This window comes from Engraulis encrasicolus, chromosome 3 (genome assembly GCF_034702125.1).
Source record: "Engraulis encrasicolus isolate BLACKSEA-1 chromosome 3, IST_EnEncr_1.0, whole genome shotgun sequence".
NCBI lineage: Eukaryota > Metazoa > Chordata > Actinopteri > Clupeiformes > Engraulidae > Engraulis > Engraulis encrasicolus.
In genome coordinates, this window is record NC_085859.1 from 16,881,591 (window position 1) to 16,900,394 (window position 18,804).

The 18,804-nt window shown below is 47.3% G+C and overlaps 1 protein-coding gene across 2 annotated transcripts; it reads right to left on the reverse strand.

Moving 5' to 3' along the window:
• Positions 1 to 1,968: 1,968 nt before the first annotated feature.
• Positions 1,969 to 14,827, reverse strand: si:dkey-164f24.2 (uncharacterized protein LOC566607 homolog). Of its 2 annotated transcripts, none has more exons than XM_063194850.1 (10): positions 14,576 to 14,827; positions 11,223 to 12,170; positions 7,577 to 7,651; positions 6,560 to 6,844; positions 5,551 to 5,625; positions 4,754 to 4,900; positions 4,162 to 4,407; positions 3,794 to 3,835; positions 3,603 to 3,666; positions 1,969 to 3,100 (listed from the first exon to the last, which is right to left on the reverse strand). In XM_063194850.1, exons 1-9 carry the CDS (start codon positions 14,618 to 14,620, stop codon positions 3,613 to 3,615), a joined length of 1,917 nt encoding a protein of 638 aa, XP_063050920.1. In that variant the 5' UTR covers positions 14,621 to 14,827; the 3' UTR covers positions 1,969 to 3,100; positions 3,603 to 3,612. The 2 variants fall into 2 exon arrangements, with proteins under 2 accessions (XP_063050920.1, XP_063050918.1); XM_063194848.1 differs by having other exon boundaries at positions 6,353 to 6,844.
• Positions 14,828 to 18,804: the final 3,977 nt, after the last annotated feature.

The following is an 18,804-nucleotide window of genomic DNA, read 5'->3' on the forward strand; positions in this document are numbered from 1 at the left end:
CAAAACAAATAAATAAATAAAACCTTTCCCCCATGACTTCACCTTGGTAAATAGAGTAGGGCCAATGACATCACTTGCTCTCCACATCCTCAGGCCCCCACTCTACTCTGGGAGGTTCTTTGTGTTGTAAGCCTTGGCCTTTTCTTCCCATTCTGACCCGATTGCATAACCCATTTTTATACCCCATATTTTTAGCCGACCTATGATTTTGCCCTCTGTGTGTGACATAACAAAGTGTCTGAATTTCCAGCAGCTGCCTATTTTATCCGTAGTAGTCCTAACAGAGCAGGGAGTCGTCATTGGGCATGAATCCCCTCCCCGTCCCCCATAAGCCTGCACAAAACATTCAGTTCCTTGGATCCCTGTGTTTCTCAACGGGGGTGGTACAGCCCCCCAGGGGGTGTTGGGGAGCTCTAGGGGGGCGTTCAGAATACAGCTAAAGGGGGCGGTGCTTAGTTGCCATTGGGGGGCATTAATCTGTTTATTTTTTTAATTCTAAGGGGGGGCGTTGTCAGGCTTATGATGAGGTCAAACGGGCCTATGTTCAAAAAAGGTTGAGAACCACTGGTGTACATTACGTCCATTCACACATGTGGTAGTTTGGGTGGTTAGGTGGTTGGCTGGCTCACATAAAGACCAGTATACAGTGCATGTGCAAAATACTATACTGTATGTACATGCAGGGCCGCTGACAGCTTTAGCTGGGCCCAGGACAAAGTCATCTGAAAGGGGCCCCCCCACCCAATACATTCAATGTAATGAGGACCCAATTATGGGCCCTTAATCTCCTTGGGCCTGGGACAACTGACCCCTTTGTCCCCCCTTGCAAGCTTCCCTGTGTACATGCATTTCCATATCTTCCACTTCCTTGTATGTATTTATGTTCTGTTTGCTTTCTATACGTTCAGCTTATTCCATCTGAATCCTCTTTTGTCAGAAATAACAGGAGCTGAGCCGTTGACAGCTTTGGTCAGGCCCGGAATATTCATCTGAAAGGGGCCCCCAAACACAACACATACAATGGGTGGTTTAGAACATGGTGGTCCGTGTTGACTGAGTAAAGTCACTCCTCTGTCTGCTAAAATAACTGGTAAAATCACATTCCAAGCCTTTAACTGGGCAAACACTGCACTTGTTTGTTTATAGAAGTAGTATTTACTTAAAAGAGGGATGGGAAACCTGTGTATTGAGGCCCGTTTAAGATCTTGAGGCTTTCTTATCTGGCCCCAGAAATCATTTTAGAGTTATGCGGTTTCACAAGAAATATGAAATGTTTTGTACAGAAATGTAAGAGATTACAATGGAATACAATTAAGATATGTCTTCAGAGGACCTAGTGAGTGAAGGTGCGGTCTGTTGTAAAGGTGGCCACCTTTGATGTAGGCCTACAGTGCAGGGAGAAATCCTAGTTTGTGTTCATAGTACGGCCCTTGGAGGACTTTGTGAAAATGTTAAGTGGCCCCTCGAATGAAAATTTTTCCCACCCCATCCCACAAACTACTATTTATGTAAGCAACGGTCACAAGTGGAACATTACATTTTTTTTCAAGTGTTTACAGTTTTTTGTCCAAATGCCACATGTCTCATTATGCATCATTTGCCCAAGTGTGTATAGTTTAATGCAGTGGTTTGTCGTGGTCATGTACACACGTTTTAGAGAAGGCACCATTTCAATGTGGTCTTATGCCTCTTTTCCACTGACGGTTTTCCGGTAGGCCTACAGCTCGACACAGCACAACTCGGTCGCCACATTTTGCTTTACGATTGAGCTGTGTCCTGTCCAATCGAAAAGCAAAAAGTGGCAGCCAATTCGTGCTGTGTCTAGCTGTAGGCCTAGCAGAAAACCGGCAGTGGGAAAGAGGCATTAGTGCACTGTGGAAATGGGTCTGCCTAAAAGCATGCACTTACAGTAGTACTACATACAGTACATGGACAGATCAATGAATGAGAACAACGGAGACAAGCCAGTGTGGGGGCGGGTTGAGATCTATTTTTTATTAATGAGAGTGAAAGAAGAACCGTCACAGCTCTGTCTGTCTGTTGTGGACCAAGGCCTCCAGCAGCCATTTTGTACCAAATAGAGTTGTTTTACAAAAGGTAGATAGAGGAGGACGAGGAGGTAGAGGAGGAGGAGGAGGAAGAGGAGGAGGAGGGGGAAGAGGAGGAGGAGGAAGAGAAGAGGAGAGGAGGAGGTGGAGGAGGAAGATGAGGAGGAGGAAGATGAGGAGGGAGAGGAGGAGGAGAAAGAGAAGAGGAGAGGAGGAGGAGGTGGTGGAGGAGGAGGAGAGGAGAGAGAGTAGGGAGAGGAGGAGGAGGAAGAGGAGGAGGAGGAGGTAGAGGAGGGAGAGGAGGAGGAGGAAGTGGAGGGAGAGGAGGAGGTAGAGGAGGGAGAGGAGGAGGAGGAAGAGGAGTTGACAACACCATGTGGCCTGAGAGTCAGACCTCTCCCAGTCCTGATTTCAGAGAATGGATGCAGTTTTTTTCTCCAGTATCATAGCGCTGGTGCGGGAACACTTGCCGTAAGTTACAAGTGGCACACAGCACATAGACATTACACACACACATACACACACGCACACAAACACACACACACTAACACACGCACACACACACTCACACATGCACTCGCGCACTCATACGCTCGCTCAAACACACACACTCTCACTCACTCAACAAAAGAGCTCCTCTCTTGAATCCCATTCAAACTTAAGGAAAAAGGCACCGTCTGAAGTAGTAAACAGGAGCCCGTGGAGGCAGCTCTACAGTCCAAACTGCTTTTACAAAAAAAAAAAATCAAAAGAAAAAAAAAGGCAAATCAAAGGAAAAAAAAAACATTTCAATACAAAAATGGTCCAAATATGAACATATAAATTGTGATATTTCCTTTCTCGACCATACGTTGTATGCAAATTCACAGTTGCTGTAAATGATGCATGACAAAAAAAACGGACGCCAATTATAGAGAGCCAGTATTCACATGAAAAAAACAATCAAGACATCTTGTCTGAAATCCACTCCCTTCATCCAAGCACGTTTTTTTTGAGCGCCCACGCAGGAAAGGCACTTTGAATGGAGATGTTTTTTGAAGTCCCTTTGTGCACTGTAAAGAGAAAAACAAAAAAAACACATTGATATTAATATTATTAATATTTTCAATTAATGTGGTAATTACTGTATTAATCATTAATACACATGGATGTTAATGTGAAACAAAGGATAAGTGTGATTCTACCATATGATCTTAATCTATTGTTTGTCGCATCGTCCAATGACCATGTCATTAGTTAACTTCGCTTGACTGCTTACGTTTTCGTTTTATAGTGAGAACCAGGGCTCTAAATTAACACCAGCCAACCGGCAAAATGGTGGAGAAAATTCAGTTTGGCTAGCACAAAATCAACTTACTAGCCACTTTGACCCATTAATGAATATGTGTTTGGCTAGTAAGATTAACATCTACAAACCATTTTGGCTGGTGACGAAAAAAAAGTGAATTTAGAGACCTGGTGAGAGCATTACATTAGATATAAACGATGGATGAGACTGACTAAAATAAAGAGAATTAAAAGTCAACTACAGTAGCCTACTTGAAGAGTACTCACCACTTCAGGTTTAGCTCTCAATAGCAACTTCTGCTGCTACGTGTCCATTCATGGCCTCCACAACCTGAGGTGGGAAAGAGGCAAAGAAAGAGCATCGTCACAAGATGTCAAGATGAGCATTAATGAAGAAAAATATTCTTGAAAAGAAGAGAAAGATTACAGTGTTGACATAAGATGGACAGAAAACTCACCTTTGTTTCAATATCCACTTCAGCGACAATCTCTTCCTTAGCCTGAAATGACATATTGAGAGGTTGCTGGTCAGTCAGATGCCACTTATGGACAAGTAACACTCAAAGAAACAGAGACTGAAATGCTGTGTATGTGTGTCATTTTGAAGTGCTTCTATAGGGCCTGTAGCCTCTTACTACAGACTATTCACTCTTTGCCGAAAACACTCAACTACATCATAACAACATAGCTATGAAAATGTAAAGAGTCTTAAGTAACCGATGAAGACTTGGTCATCAGCATGTTGGTGACAATAAGGTTATAGCAGAGGCTCTGCACTAAGGGGTTTAAGAGTTTGGCAAAATGATTCTGAAAAAGGAAGACGCACCTTGATGACTTCGGTCACTGGGGCAGGTGTTGGCTCCACGATGGCTTCAACAGGCGCAGGCTCGGGCACAGCCACGGGCTCGGGCACAACCACGGGCTCGGGCACAACCACGGGCTCAGGGGCAGCCACGGGCTCAGGGGCAGCCACAGGCTCGACGACAGCCACAGGCTCGGGCACAACCACGGGCTCGGGGACAGCCACAGGCTCTGGGGCAGCCACGGGCTCCTCAGCTGCGATCACGGCAACCTAGAGGAAGAAACAGGAGCATTGAACATTTCATTCAGAAAAATGTATGGATATGTTGTTGTGTGCAGGGCTCTAAATTTACTTTTTTCCCACCACTTAACAAAATGGCTAGTAGATGTTAACGTTACTGGCCAAACGCACAGTCACCAATGGGTCAAAGTGGCATGTTTTCTTTCCTACCAGCCAAGCTGAAATTTCACCAGCATTTGGCTGGTTGGTTGGTTTTAATTTAGAGCCCTGTGTGTAAAGATTTTGCTTGTGATGTAACTGCCATTACTTGATATATATATAGGGAGTTTGACTTGAGACACTTGGACTTGACTTTGATTCTGAAATGTGTACGTACTGGTTCCTCGACCTCAGCAGGTACAGACATGGCTGCCTCCACGGCGACGGCGGATTCCGTCACGACAAAGTCCTCAGCGATGGCGTCAATAACGGGGTCAACTGCAGCCACCACGGGCTCGACGACCTCAACTGGGGCGGCCTCAACCTAAACACGAAAGGAGGAGAAAACATAACAATACATTATATTAACATTTAATGTCCGTTCAGCCACATAGTGTATGGCAATACAAAACATGATGTTGAGAAGGAGACAGCTGCGAGGAGGGGTTGCTCATATATTAGTCTATTACATATGTTTAATACTAAGGGGGGCATTGGCAGGCTTATGGTGAGGTCATGGGGTTGCTGGGAGTCTTATGATGAGGTCAGGGGGGCGTTTGTTAAAAAAAAGGTTGAGAACCACTGCTCTAGGCTGTTCCACTGGGCTATTATGAAACTCACTTTTGGCTATGTAGCCTAAACATGCACAGGTGGAACAACTGAACACCTGGAAGGCAAAGTTGATTTGATATTGCTTGACTAATCTGAAGTGTTGACTAATCTGACGCCAAGTCAATATTAATCGTAGTTACGCTTGGAGCTCAATCAAATGATGATGTTTGACATGTCTGAACAACACACATTGAGATGAGAGCATATCGACTCTATGAACTTGAAGAAGGCCTAGGCCTACATGGGAAAGAGGACTCTCTTTAAAGAGCACGAGGGCACAACACAGATTGGTAAAGTTGAAAAGAAAATTTTGAAAAATGTTTCAAATAGCACCAAATATTGTAAAAAACAACAACAACTTACCACAAGGGCCTCCTCAATCTGGGCGGGCACATCCTCGCACAGCACAGGCTCGGGAGTGGCAGGGAGCGGAGTCTCCTGAAATCGAAATGCAGGGTGAGACTTTGGCTCCACATGGAATATTGATCGTGCAACGTAAAGCATTGCAAGCCAGTTCAACGTCAAAAAGGTAAGTTGCCCTGCTGCCATAAGTTAACTCAATTCGAGACTTAACTCAACTCGAGGATTTCTCAAGTTGAGTTAACTTACAAACTTGAGGCAACAGGACAATTTACTTTCTGGTTGCAATATTTTACATCGCAAGGAGTCACAAACCACACACATAATCACACAAGCCTTGATTAAAAAGACTTAAGTGCAAAGGTGAGAAGATCGTTTTCAAAAAACATGCGTAAAAACGGTTAGGGTGACATTTTAACGCGGCACTGTGAAAAGAAGTCTTTTATACATTATAATAAAACGTGTTTTAACAGAGCCTTTAGTTAAGCGCATCCATGCAAACATGTGAGCCCTGCGAGCGGAGAGCTTTTGGCAGCAAAAACCCAGCAAAGCTGAAAAGAAGAGGGATACAGTAAAGCAAGTGGGTATCTTAGCGGCATTTAAGAGAGGGGGGGAGAGAAGAGGCAAGCAACCCATAGCTCGATTAAGGAGTGAAGTTCAAGTGACGCACTTGCAGCGGTTGGCTAGCAAAATAAAGATGTGCGCTGTTATGAGAGAGAGCTTAGGTATAGTCTCGGGGCCGGAAACGGGCGGCGTAGTGGGAGGAGGAGAAGGAGGTTTAGGCGCCGGCCGTTTAAGTAGTAACCTCAGGTAGCTGCTCAACCTCCACCACACCCGTGGCTGCTTCCTCTGGCTCAGACTCGGCCTCGGCCTCAGCTACTGCGGCCGCCACCGCCGGCGCTACCACCTCTGCCACCGCCTCTGCCACCACCTGCTCCACTACGGCCTCCACCAACGCCACTGGCTCTTCGCTGGCGGCGTCCACCACTACGTCTTCGGCTTGTGCACTCACTAAGTCAGCAGCAGCGGGTTCGGCAAGTTCTAGTGTCTCTGGAGCGGCCTCGGGCTCAGCGGGGCAAACGACTATCTCGGCTTCTTCTTCTTCCTCCTCTACTGTGTCTTCAGGCTCAGGTGTGGCCGACACTTCCGCAACGGGCTCAGAGGCCACCAATAGGGTCTCTTCTTGTGCTTCAAGAGTGGGCTCGGGTGCGAGCGCCGCCTCTTCTTCCTCTTCGACTTCAGCAACAACAGCGACAGGCTCACAGATAACAATTCCGCCATCCACTGCGTCTGCCGTCTGTGGCCACATTTTATGCAGGGGGAAGGGGGCCAGCAGTTTTACAAAACATGCAATACACAACAGCACGTTTTTTTGACGTTTTTTGGGGGTTTTTTGCAGACAGACACAACATTACCGTTACTTTTGTTTGTTTGGTTGGTTGGTTGTTTTACTGTTACAATGAGCATGCCATCAGGGACTGCACTTTCCCAAACTATTGCAATGTTTTGCGTCGAATTAGAACAATATTGTAAATTGTTTGGCAATTGTCTAACACCAAATGTAGTGCAGAATTGTGAGTAGGTTTCTTCAAATGGCAACACAGACAAAACAGGGATTTGGGACAAACATGTTGGTTTTCGGAACGACAACTGGCTATTATTAATACGTTGACAAAAATGATGCATGAAATGGTAGCTATGAAATGCATGCGACAACAATGACGATGACAGCAATGACTTTAACCGTTACCTTTTACCTTTAACCGTTACCTTACCATACATTTTACAGGGAAACCCTTTAATCATCTCTTTCATAGACAGAATTATTTAGCTATTATGTGTATTATACCCATATGTGCCAATTCATTAAATTGTAATTGAAAGCTGTGCTACTGATGTGACAGTAAAAATGTTTTCTGTCACTTGAATGAGACCATTAAAGGGTTCTTATTCCTAACAAAAGAAAAGAGTTAATAATAAAAGCCCGGTTGGACAGTTGTCCAGCCGAATATATAGAACATGCACAAACCTCTGGGATCGCCTCAACAACTTCTGCCTCACAGGGTGCTGCTTCTGCTTCAGCGATAACAGGTTCAGCCTCGACCTAAAAAATAACCAAACAGAAGACAAAGAAAAAATGTATTACATGAATCAGACACTAGGGTCGGTGATCAATGCTTTAAACTAATAATTGGGAGGTGTTTTACTGTCGGGTATGTTTATGGATGTGGTTTACTTACAGTAGAACACAAGAAGAAGACTGAGAAAATTACATGAACCAGATAATAAATTAGGTGTTCAATGCGAAACCAAAGAATTGTGAGGCGTTTTACTGTACGTTATATTTGTATGGAAGGTCAATTAAGCAATTGGGGTGAGTGTATTCATATTTATGCTATGGAAGACTGAGTGCTACGAAATTCAAACAACTTATGTGTGGATAAAGACAATGACCTGTGTGTGTGTGTAAATGTATATGGTTACTGATATGGCGATATGACTGACGGTTGTAAGGTTGCACAACAAACAGAAATGTTGCAGAGAATTGCATAAGCGACGGAGACGATGCACAGTACACACACCACACTCTTTGTGTACATTCCCACAGATAGGGGCTCCTACGTACGTGTACGTAGCACGCCCCCCTTGAGTCCCCCTCCCTGGTTCAGAGAGCACCACGTTAGCTCGTTTTCATCTTTGTGCCACATACCGTGGATGGTGGAAAGATTCTGAGCTCCATATATACATTGTGGAAGGTTTGCAAGATAAGGGGACGTTAGAACACCTAGTTACTACTATGTAACACTGAGTGCTACACATGGAAGATCGCAGAGAATGCAGACCCACATCAGTGGCTCAGGTGCTGCTGGACAAAAACAAAATAACTGAAGAAAATGATAAACTGTCCGCAACATTGTTAATGCTCCCAGTTGTGTAATTTGAATGGCCATTAAACAAATGGGAGTATTATTAACAGTGTTGCGGCAGACATTTATCATTTACTTCAGCTATTTTGCTTTGTCCTGCAAAACATTAAAACCATTAATGGCCAATGGCCATTAAACAACTAGGAGTATTATCAATGTACCTCTGTTACATATGATATGGAAGACGGGCAGCCAGAAGCATATCGCTTTTCAGATAGTCTGCTCCCACCCCCCGAGCCATCCAGTCAGCCAGCCAGTGAGCCACGGAGCATCAGAGCACAGAGGCAGCCATGTTGGAACATTTTGTTCAACTCCCTTTTCCTAGGCAACCCCTCCCACTCCTCTCTCTCCTCTCTCGTCTCTCTGCTCTCCTCTCTCGTCTCTCTTCTCTCTCCCTCCCTCCCTCTCTTCTCCCACTCTGCCGCCACTCTCAGCTCTCTGAGCTCACAGAACATAATGTGCTGCCGTGTACAGGCACACACACACACACAATTCACACACACGAGCACACACAATTTACACACAGGCACACATAGCAAGGCACACACACACACACACACACACGCGCACACACACACAATTCACCAGAGTGCGACTGAGCGCGACATGCATACATCATTGGCAGCCCCCAACTCTTGTCGCACAATTACCGAGATGGATCTCAGTAGCACACGTGCTCACACACACACACACACACACACACACACACACACACACACACACACACACACACACACACACACACACACACACACACACACACACACACAGCCATCCCTTGTTGGCGCCACATTCCCTTTACCTAATGCACTGCTTGGGGCTCAAGCACTCATGTATTGTTTCAGAACAAAGGCAGTTTCTCACCCTCTCTCTCTCACACACACACACTCTCTCTCTCTCTCTCACACACACACACACACACACACACACACACACACACACACACCCACATGCACACACACACACGCACACACACACACAGACACCCACACCCACACATACACACACACATGCACGCACACACACACACACGTGTGTGCAAATACACATGTACACATGTACAGTAAAGCCACGTCAACCCAAACATGTAGAGTTGGGAAGGGAGGCAGGCAGGCAGGCAGGCAGGCAGGCGGTTTAGACCAGCTAGAGACATGTAAGGAGAGTTCGGAAGCCCCTTATGGATGCCCCGCCCCCTTCTCCTATAAGGGACCCTACTGCACACGTGCCAGACCTGGCCAACAAATCACCCACAAGCCCTTGCGCTGCTCCTTACATCCACGCCCCCTTCTACTTCCCTCTTCTCTTTCTCTTCTCTTCTCTTCCTCCCCCTCTCCTCTCCCTCCCTCCATCGCTCCCTCCCTCCCACACAGACACATAAACCTGTCGCACAAACCATAGAACAGCTTTGTGTGGAAGAGAGCTCTTTCAGCACAGACAGAAGCACACACACACACACACACTCACACTCACACAGACTCACACCCTGCCCCCAACAATCATTCACCAACACAGGCGTGCACACACACACATACATACATACATACACACACCAACAACATATACACACACAAACCACTCTAAGCGAGGGCCCCACGAGGAAAGCAAGCAAGTGGGCGAGGGGAGGGAGGGAGGATGGGGCGGGGGGGAGTTGAGTGAATGAGAGCAAGAGAGAGAGACAGAGAGAGAGAGAGAGAAACAGAGAGAACGTCCAAGGCAGAGGAGAGGGAAAGGAACAGAACGTTCTGTCTCCTCCTATAGACATACTTTCCTTAAAGACTGGGTCCCGCCTCCTCCATTGGAGGGTGGGGAGAAGGGGGGTTTGGGGGGGGGGGGTGGGGTTGTTGGTGTGAAGATATGGGAGGAGTGCACCTGGTACCCTTAAGTGGTCTACTATAGGTTAAGAGTGGACTGCCATTGGCATGCCTCTTACCATTTCAACATGGCGTCTGATTCTCACCATGCTGTATGGATACTATACACCTCATGGTATCACTAGCCAGCTACTCAGATCGTGTTGGGAGTTATCCGCCACGTGTGTTAAGGCCCCATGCTTGCATGGCAGCATGCCTATAGCCTACTGTACATGTGGGGGGTAGGGTAGGGTTTGGTGAGCTAAGACCTTTCAGGAAGAGCTTGGCAGAGTTATTCTGGGATCTTCCGTCTTGTATAGCACATGTATAGTTCTCACATGTACAGCACAGGTCCTGCCATGTTACAGTGGCACATGTCCTGGCTGCATGGGACAGGGATGGGGACAGGGACAGGGACAGGGACAGGGACAGGGACAGGGACAGGGACAGGGACGCACGTCTTACCAAATTTTGGGCCCTATGTGCAATCAGCTCCAATGGAGCTGCCAACCTCAACATCCCAATGTAAACTTACTACACAGGCCCCGGCCTTCTGGCTGACATTAAAGGGTGATTGGCCCAATGGCTGACATTAAACTTAAAGGCTCACTGTGCTATTAGCTCCAAATCGCACAAAAAAGCCCACCGCACTGACTCACGTCCTTAGATACACAAATTGCACATGCCTTTGACCAAAATGGCTGACCTCCATATTGCTCAACATTCCAAAATGGCTGACCTCCACATTGTTCAATTTTTCCAAAATGGCCGACCACCACATTGTTCAATGTTCCAAAATGGTCGGCCTCCATACCGTTCAATGTTCCAAAATGGCCGACGGCCACATTGTTCCATTACTATTACACCAAAAACACACATCCCACCGCACTGCACTCACCTCTAGAACTGGCTCTGGCGGTAGTGAACACACGAGGGGCTCCTCTTCCACAGGAAGCTCTTCTTCTGCCACTGCAACGGGCACCTCTTCCTCGGCGACGACCGGCACTTCCTCGGCAACGGCCACTTCCTCTGCGTCGGCAACGGCAACAGGAACTGCCTCGGGTTCAGCTTCAACCTCAGCTTCAGGCTCGGGCGTCTTCAATACTTCAGGCTCGTCCAGAACAACGGCCTCAGGCTCTGCCTCTGCTTCTGTGACGACCTCTGCTTCTGTGATGGCTTCTGTGACGACCTCTGCTTCCGTGACGGCCTCTACTTCTGTGACGACCTCTGCTTCCGTGACGGCCTCTGCTTCTGTGACGACCTCTGCTTCTGTGACGGCCTCTGCTTCTGTGACGGCCTCTGCTTCTGGCTCTGCGACTGGTGGGCATTCTGAAATCTCTGGTGCGATTTCTTCGACGACGGGGGCGGCTGCTTCAACCGGCGGGCATTCTGAAACCTCTGCCACGATTTCTTCTTCGACGACGGCGGGTGCCTCTGCCTCAACTGGCGGGCATTCTGAAACCTCTGCTACGATTTCTTCTACGACGGGGGCGGGCGCTTCAACCGGCGGGCACTCGGAAATCTCTGGTACGATTTCGGCTTCGAGTTCGAGTTCGACAGGGGCGGCGGGGGCAGCCACCTCTGCAATGACGGGTTCTGGGGCGGGAGGGCAGACCTCGATTTCGGGTTCTGGTTCGGGGACGACGACTGGGACAGGGGCAGGGGCGGGTACCAGGCGTTCTCTGTTCTTTGGTTTTTTGGCGAAGTCCGCCTTAGTGGCCATGGGGGGTTTGGGAGTCTTTGGGGGTTTGGGGGCGTGTACGACCGGAGCGGCCACCATGAGCGCGGGAGTTCCCTTGGCTCCAGAGGCCGCATATTGTTCTTCCAGCACCCTCTGCTGTGCGATCTGAGGGAGAGAGAGAGAGAGAGAGAGAGAGAGAGAGAGAGAGAGAGAGAGAGAGAGAGAGAGAGAGAGAGAGAGAGAGAGAGAGAGAGAGAGAGAGAGAATGGGTTAGCTTCTGTAGTGACAAAAAAAACGTGCTCAGTGTTTTGAGGGATGGGTGGATGTGTGATGGGGGCTTGGCTGTGAGTTGTGACTGTCTAAGCTTCAAGAATGTTGGGCATTATTGAACCATGGACCATGGATGGGTGTGTGTGGGTGTGTGTGTGGGTATGTGTATATGCTAGGTGTGTGTGTGTGTGTGTGTGTGTGTGTGTGTGTGTGTGTGTGTGTGTGTGTGTGTGTGTGTGTGTGTGTGTGCAGAGGGGCAGTGAGGTGTGTGCGCCGTGCTCCAGTCCGGATAAGTGTTCTGACAGCCTAAGCGCTGTAGAATGTGGTTATAATCACATTATAAGCGCTCCCATAGTCTCATTAAAGACTCATTATCGCCACATTACAATCGGCTATCACGCTCTGCTGCACATCACTGGGGCCCGTGGCGGGGGGAGGGGGAGGGTTGGGGCAGACACCAACACCAACACACACACACACACTCACACCAACACACACACACACCGGCCTGCTGCTGGATAGTTTACCCTGTGTGTGTGTGTGTGTGTGTGTGTGTGTGCGTGTGAGCGTGCGCGTGTGTGTGTCCCTGACTCTTTGTGCCAGTACATGTTAGCCCTTAAGCCTGGCTGATGAGAAAGCTAACATCAGCAAAAGAGCTCAGTCACCCACGTCACCCAAACACACGCGCGCACACACACCCAAACACACGCGCACACACGCACGCACACACACAAACTAAGCTGGGCCTGTGTTGTTGAGTAGGCCCAGCGTTGCTGGACAGTGAGACAAACCAACTGGCTCCTGCAGCCCAAAAATAACCAGTATGGTCATTCTGGTCAGTACTATCCCTCAGGAGCACAAGGGGTGTGTGTGTGGTGGAAGGTATTTCTATGGATAAGATAAACACGGCACTGTGTAACTTCATGGCAGACAGACAGGCAGGCAGGCAGGGGCCTGGATATAGAGGCCCAAAGTAACCAAAGTGAGGCTTCAACCTGCAGAAACTTTTTTTTAAGTGGGTTATTTGGTTAATTATAATTAAAAGTTTACACAACTGTAGTACTTCTTTCTTGAGAGTTTGTAATTAAAATGTGTCAGGAACTCCCTCACAAACCAAAAGTGTCTAAAAATGCACACACAAAAAAAGAATGAAGCCAACAAGAGACTAAGCACATATTTGCATTGATCCAATATGCTGAGGCTGCCTGCCTGGTTTCGAAGGAATGTGTACGCCGCCCACCCCTCAATGCACACGGGAGAGCAGGGGCCAAGACAAACACGGCCATATCAACGGGCATGCGCACGTGGCGCCATGAGGCACAGAGACGACGGTGGTGGCACGAGCTGATGAGTCTACCAATTAATGCATTTAGTGCATTTATAACATTTCACACGGGAAATTGCTTTGCAAAAGTATGCGGTGGCCATCTTTTTAAAAATAAAACCGCCGTTGTTTGCCCTCGTGTGGCACAATTTTGTTGAAATAAAGACATGAGATCAAAAACGACGAAAACATAAAGAGGGCTATGTGCACGATCTAGAAAAAATACTCTGAAATGCTCTACAACGACGGCTTTATTTCCACATGTCCAGTACCGAAGTTCTGGACTGGCAGAGATACTTATGTAATCGAACACATCCAGTCCAATTCGCACACATGCGCGCGCACGCACACACGCACAATTATTAATGGGACGCAGATTGGACACCATGTTCGAAACCAGTTTTCGCGGTCAATTTACCGTCATAGACGGGAAAAAACTCCTTCCTATATCAGTCTAAATGAATTCTCCAATCACAGGATTCATCACAAATATCAACAAAAATGGCAAGGAACAAATTGTGCTAAACGGCCACGGGGTAGCCAAGTTTCAGCAGACCCTTTGTTGCTGCGTGGACGCGCTCGGCGGCACACCCCCTCCACGCACTGGAATACGTGCAACTGGCTTTGATAATTAGCCTATTGGGAATGGCGTTTTTCTATATTTAATTTGGAAACGATGCAATTTCAACATCATAACTACGATGCGAAAGCATCTACGACGCATGTAGGTGTACTGATTCGAAAAAGCTTTGCTTGTTTTCGTTACATTGCGATTTATATGAAGTGCGCACGTCCAAAATCCCCAAAGTTCAAAACATTGCAATTTTGCCTCGCAGCCAGACATTTTACCGAAGACATGAACGACATTCTAAAACATCGCAAAACATGTGCTAATGATTTCGAAAGGGTACGATGAGCAAACATTGTATGCATTCCATAAATCAGAATTTGTCACTTGTTTTGCTTTTCCACTTACCGCTCGCCTCATACGGCGCTTATTCTTCTTTCTCTTGCTGGGCATGGTTGCTGTAGGTTAGAGACGAAGCCCGGAGAAGTCCGAAACACGTCTCCGGAGGTCCAGAGATGATGATGAGGTGAGGGAGAGATGGGGCTGGCAGGCTGGTCGGAGGGGACCAAAAGAACAGCATGAAATTGTTCACGGCGCTTTATTTAAAGGCCCGCTCATCACATATGCCCGTGCGGCCGCGGAGAGGCGGGAACTCTGTACCCATCACAGCTCCTCTGATTGTGATTAGCATAAGTGGGTGTGTCCGACTGATTTTGAGGGGTTACATAACTCCATATCATGCGTGCTGTGCACGCGTGCAGGCCGAGAGGCACCCTATATCACATCCAAAAGTGTTGCTCCGGTGCGAAGAATGGCCGAAGCGTGGCAGCAACATGGAGGATGATGTTCTCCCCACCTAATGCAATATCTGTTTGCTTCCTTTGTAAACAATGTTTCAAAGGCGTCAATCCATCAATCTGTGTCTCACAGCATTGTGAAATGTTAATTGCATCATGAGCATTCCCATGCATTTTCATATCTGCCTCTTAGGTGAAAGATCACATGATGATAGGCCTATATCTTTTGTAAACAGGAAACATACACAAAGCTATGGATCGCCTGCATAAAAAAAGCCCTGCACTGCACATAGACCAGACTTGCATGCATCTGTGAGTTCTAGGTTATATGTGCAAAGGCGCACACACACGAACACACATGCTATTGCTCTTTCTATTGATCATTACCATCGGCTTATCTGCCCGTGTGGGAACTGCATGTCCTAGAGGAACATGGTGTTTAAGAAAAGGCCCTGCCTTACATCCTACACAGCTTTACCTAACCTACCTAACCTCCGCCTCAGCACACACATTCCACTCATACACACACATATACACATCGTTGTCCTCTTTCTAAAACACCTCAAGATGATCATCACACACAGATTCATATCATGCGAATAAACCTCAATAAATGCAATGGTACACAATGTCCTCAAAGAGTCCTAACTCCAACAAACACACAAAAACATGTGAAAAAAACTACATAACAAGTAAGAGATGGCTCTGTTGTTCAGTCTCCCAACCGGTACATATGCAAATGCAAATATGATATGGCTCAAAGTCAAACACGCACACACATGTGCACAACTACACACGTGCACGGCACGCACACTCATTGGTTGTTCGGCCACGTCTGCTAAGAGGACAGGAGCAGCTGCCACCACTGCTACTCTACAGCCTATATGATATGTAGCATTTCTAAAAGAAGTTCCTGTCAAGTTATTTTCTGTGTGTGTGTGTGTGTGTGTGTGTGTGTGTGTGTGTGTGTGTGTGTGTGTGTGTGTGTGTGTGTGTGTGTGTGTGTGTGTGTGTGTGTGTGTGTGTGTGTGTGTGTGTGTGGGGGGGTCACAATAGTGAATGGAGGGGTGGAGGGTATGAAATTTAAGGGGGGGGGGGGGGGGAGGAGAGGAGAGATTGTGGTTGAGCGTACGTGTGTATTCTTATCGTGCATCAGGCTATACTGTCCCCAGAGAAGGACTGGCCATCTGGCGTAGCGGGCATTTCCCCGTGGGCCTCGCATCCTCGTGGACCCCTATTTTCAGAAATGTAAAAAAAAAAAAAACATTCTGAAAATAAGTGCCCACCAGGGTGCGGGGCCCACCAGTGTGTCAGTTCTACACCACTAATTATGGGGCACTTTAAGCCGAAAGTGCCCGGGCCCTATTTCTTCCCCAGGTCAACCCTGACTGTCCCTCACCCATCCCCCAGTTAACACACAAAAACCTGCTTTTGCATCAAGCAGTTAAAGGTATAGGCCCTTGTGCACGCACACACACACACACACACACACACACACACACACACACACACACACACACACACACACACACACACACACACACACACACACACACACACACACACACACACACACACACACACACACACATGCAGACTGACTGACTGACTGACTCACTCACACATGCACAAGCACAGACACACCGCTTGTCTTTCCAACTTTGCTGACTCTGGCAAGAACCGGACAAACAGGTGTGACTGAGTGAATGATTCAATCAATCAATCAGTCAATCAGATCAACAGGTGTGTCTCCAACGTAATTACTGGCCCTCTCTCTCTCTCCCACACACACAAACACACACACACACACACACACACACACACACACACACACACACACACACACACACACACACACACACACACACACACACACACACACACACACACACAGACACACACACACACACACACACACACACACACACACACACACACACACACACACATACACACACACACACACACACACTTGGTGTTTTACACACAACAAGGCCTGTTGTTTTGCCATGCCTCCTACAGTGCTTTCCCCCCCCCCTCCTTCCTGCCCCCCTCACCCCTCACCCCACCCCTAACACTCGAATGTCAATAAGCGTCTGTGGCACCCTGATGAAAAGACTCTTGTGTATCAACACGTAGTGTGTGGGCTAGTGTTGCTCATCTGTGTGTGTATGCATGTTCTGTATAGGGGCGTTGAGGGCTTGGGTCGGGCCCGTGACAAAGTCATCTGAAAGGGGCCCCCTCCACGCAATACATACAATGAATGTAATAATGAGAACCCAATTCTGGGCCCCCCCTCTCTCCCTGGCCCCGGGATAATATACCCGCTTTGTCCCCCCGTGACGGCTGCCCTGCATGTATGTAGGCATGTTTTCAGTGTTGTGCATGTGTGCAGTAGTAGAGATCATGTGAGGGTGATGTCATGAAGCACTATTTGGCATTTCTCTGCCCACTCTCTCCAACAACAAACACTACTACTCTACAATACTTTACTCTACATCAGGGGGGGGGGGGGGGGGGGGGGGGGGGGGGGGGGGGCTAGCCATTTTGGGGCCCAAGGCGTAATGTAGTTTCGGAGTGAGAGGTTCGGACCTCTCACTCACTCCGAAACTACAGCCCGCATTTGTCCTGCACCTTTTCCTGGGATGTGCAGTGTACACAATCTTCACCTTCAAACCTATAGGCGAAATGTAAACATGGGGCCGTAAAATGCTGTGTTTTGGTGTTATTTTAGTGTTTTGTCTCATATATAGCTTCTATTACTTTACATAAGTGACAAATTAAGATCAGTCCTATTTTTTGTGTGTTTACCATGACTGATGTGACCGTTGGGGCCCCTTTGGAAGACAGATTTGGTCGGGGCCCTAGGCAATTGCCTAGGTTTATCTAATAGAAAGTCCGCCTCTGCTCTACAACAGGGGTGGGCAATGATTTTGGCTAAAGGGCAACTTTGGGTTTTAGATTTACTGGCAGACCAGAAGTCACATACTTGCCTGTCTCTGTAATCAGAATATCCAGAAAGTCAAAGAATGCGCGCACATCAGTGGCACAGGTGCTGGACCAAACGTAAGATAACTGAAAAGAAAATAAAGGTCGGCAACACTGTTAAATGCTCCCCTTCCCCTTAAATGCTCCCCTTTTCTTTTCTGTAATCAGAATACTCTGACATACATTGTTGTCTATTTCTGAAATGTACATCGTAATGAAATGCATTTAGATGACAGTACCCTACTGCTGTATGGACTTATTTAATCTCAAGCTTGCAAGCCCCCTGTCCTATGTAGCCATTTTAAGAATTTTGAATAAGAATATCACCTTTTGTTTGGAAGTTTGCATTCTTGTGAAGGCTCTGCAGGCCAGATAAAATTGCCCAGCTGGCCCCATGTGGTCCCCAGGCCAGGTCCCCCAGTTTGCCCACCTCTAGGGTGCATTTGTCAAAACCATAGTTACTAACTACATTGGCTACTTTGTTGTTTGCAATGCAATTTCCCATTGGCAACTATCCAAGTTGCTAACTGGCTAACAAATACACAGTCGAGAAATGCATCCCTGATCTATATTCTACTCTCTCTTTCTACTCTCTCTCTCTCTCTCTCTCTCTCTCTCTCTCTCTCTCTCTCTCTCTCTCTCTCTCTCTCTCTCTCTCTCTCTCTCTCTCTCTCTCTCTCTCTCTCTCTCTCTCTCTCTCTCTCTCTCTCTCTCTCTAAGGTATAGTCACAATAAAGATATACGAGATATGAGGGGAAAGGACAAAGGAGAAAGGGGAATGCAATGAGAAAAGGGGGGGTACTCAACTCATAGTATGACAAAACAACTTAGGGGGGTGCACAAGACAGATAG

What these genes read in the sequence shown, in the direction of transcription:
- si:dkey-164f24.2 (XM_063194848.1), bottom strand. Translation starts at nt 14,620, where the DNA reads ATGCCCAGCAAGAGAAAGAAGAATAAGCGCCGTATGAGGCGAGCG. An exon ending in AGGTTGAGCAGCTACCTGAG is followed by an intron (nt 5,626 to 6,352) that starts GTTACTACTTAA and finishes TTTCGATTTCAG; the next exon opens with GAGACTCCGCTCCCTGCCAC. An exon ending in CAGTGACCGAAGTCATCAAG is followed by an intron (nt 3,836 to 4,161) that starts GTGCGTCTTCCT and finishes ATGTCATTTCAG; the next exon opens with GCTAAGGAAGAGATTGTCGC.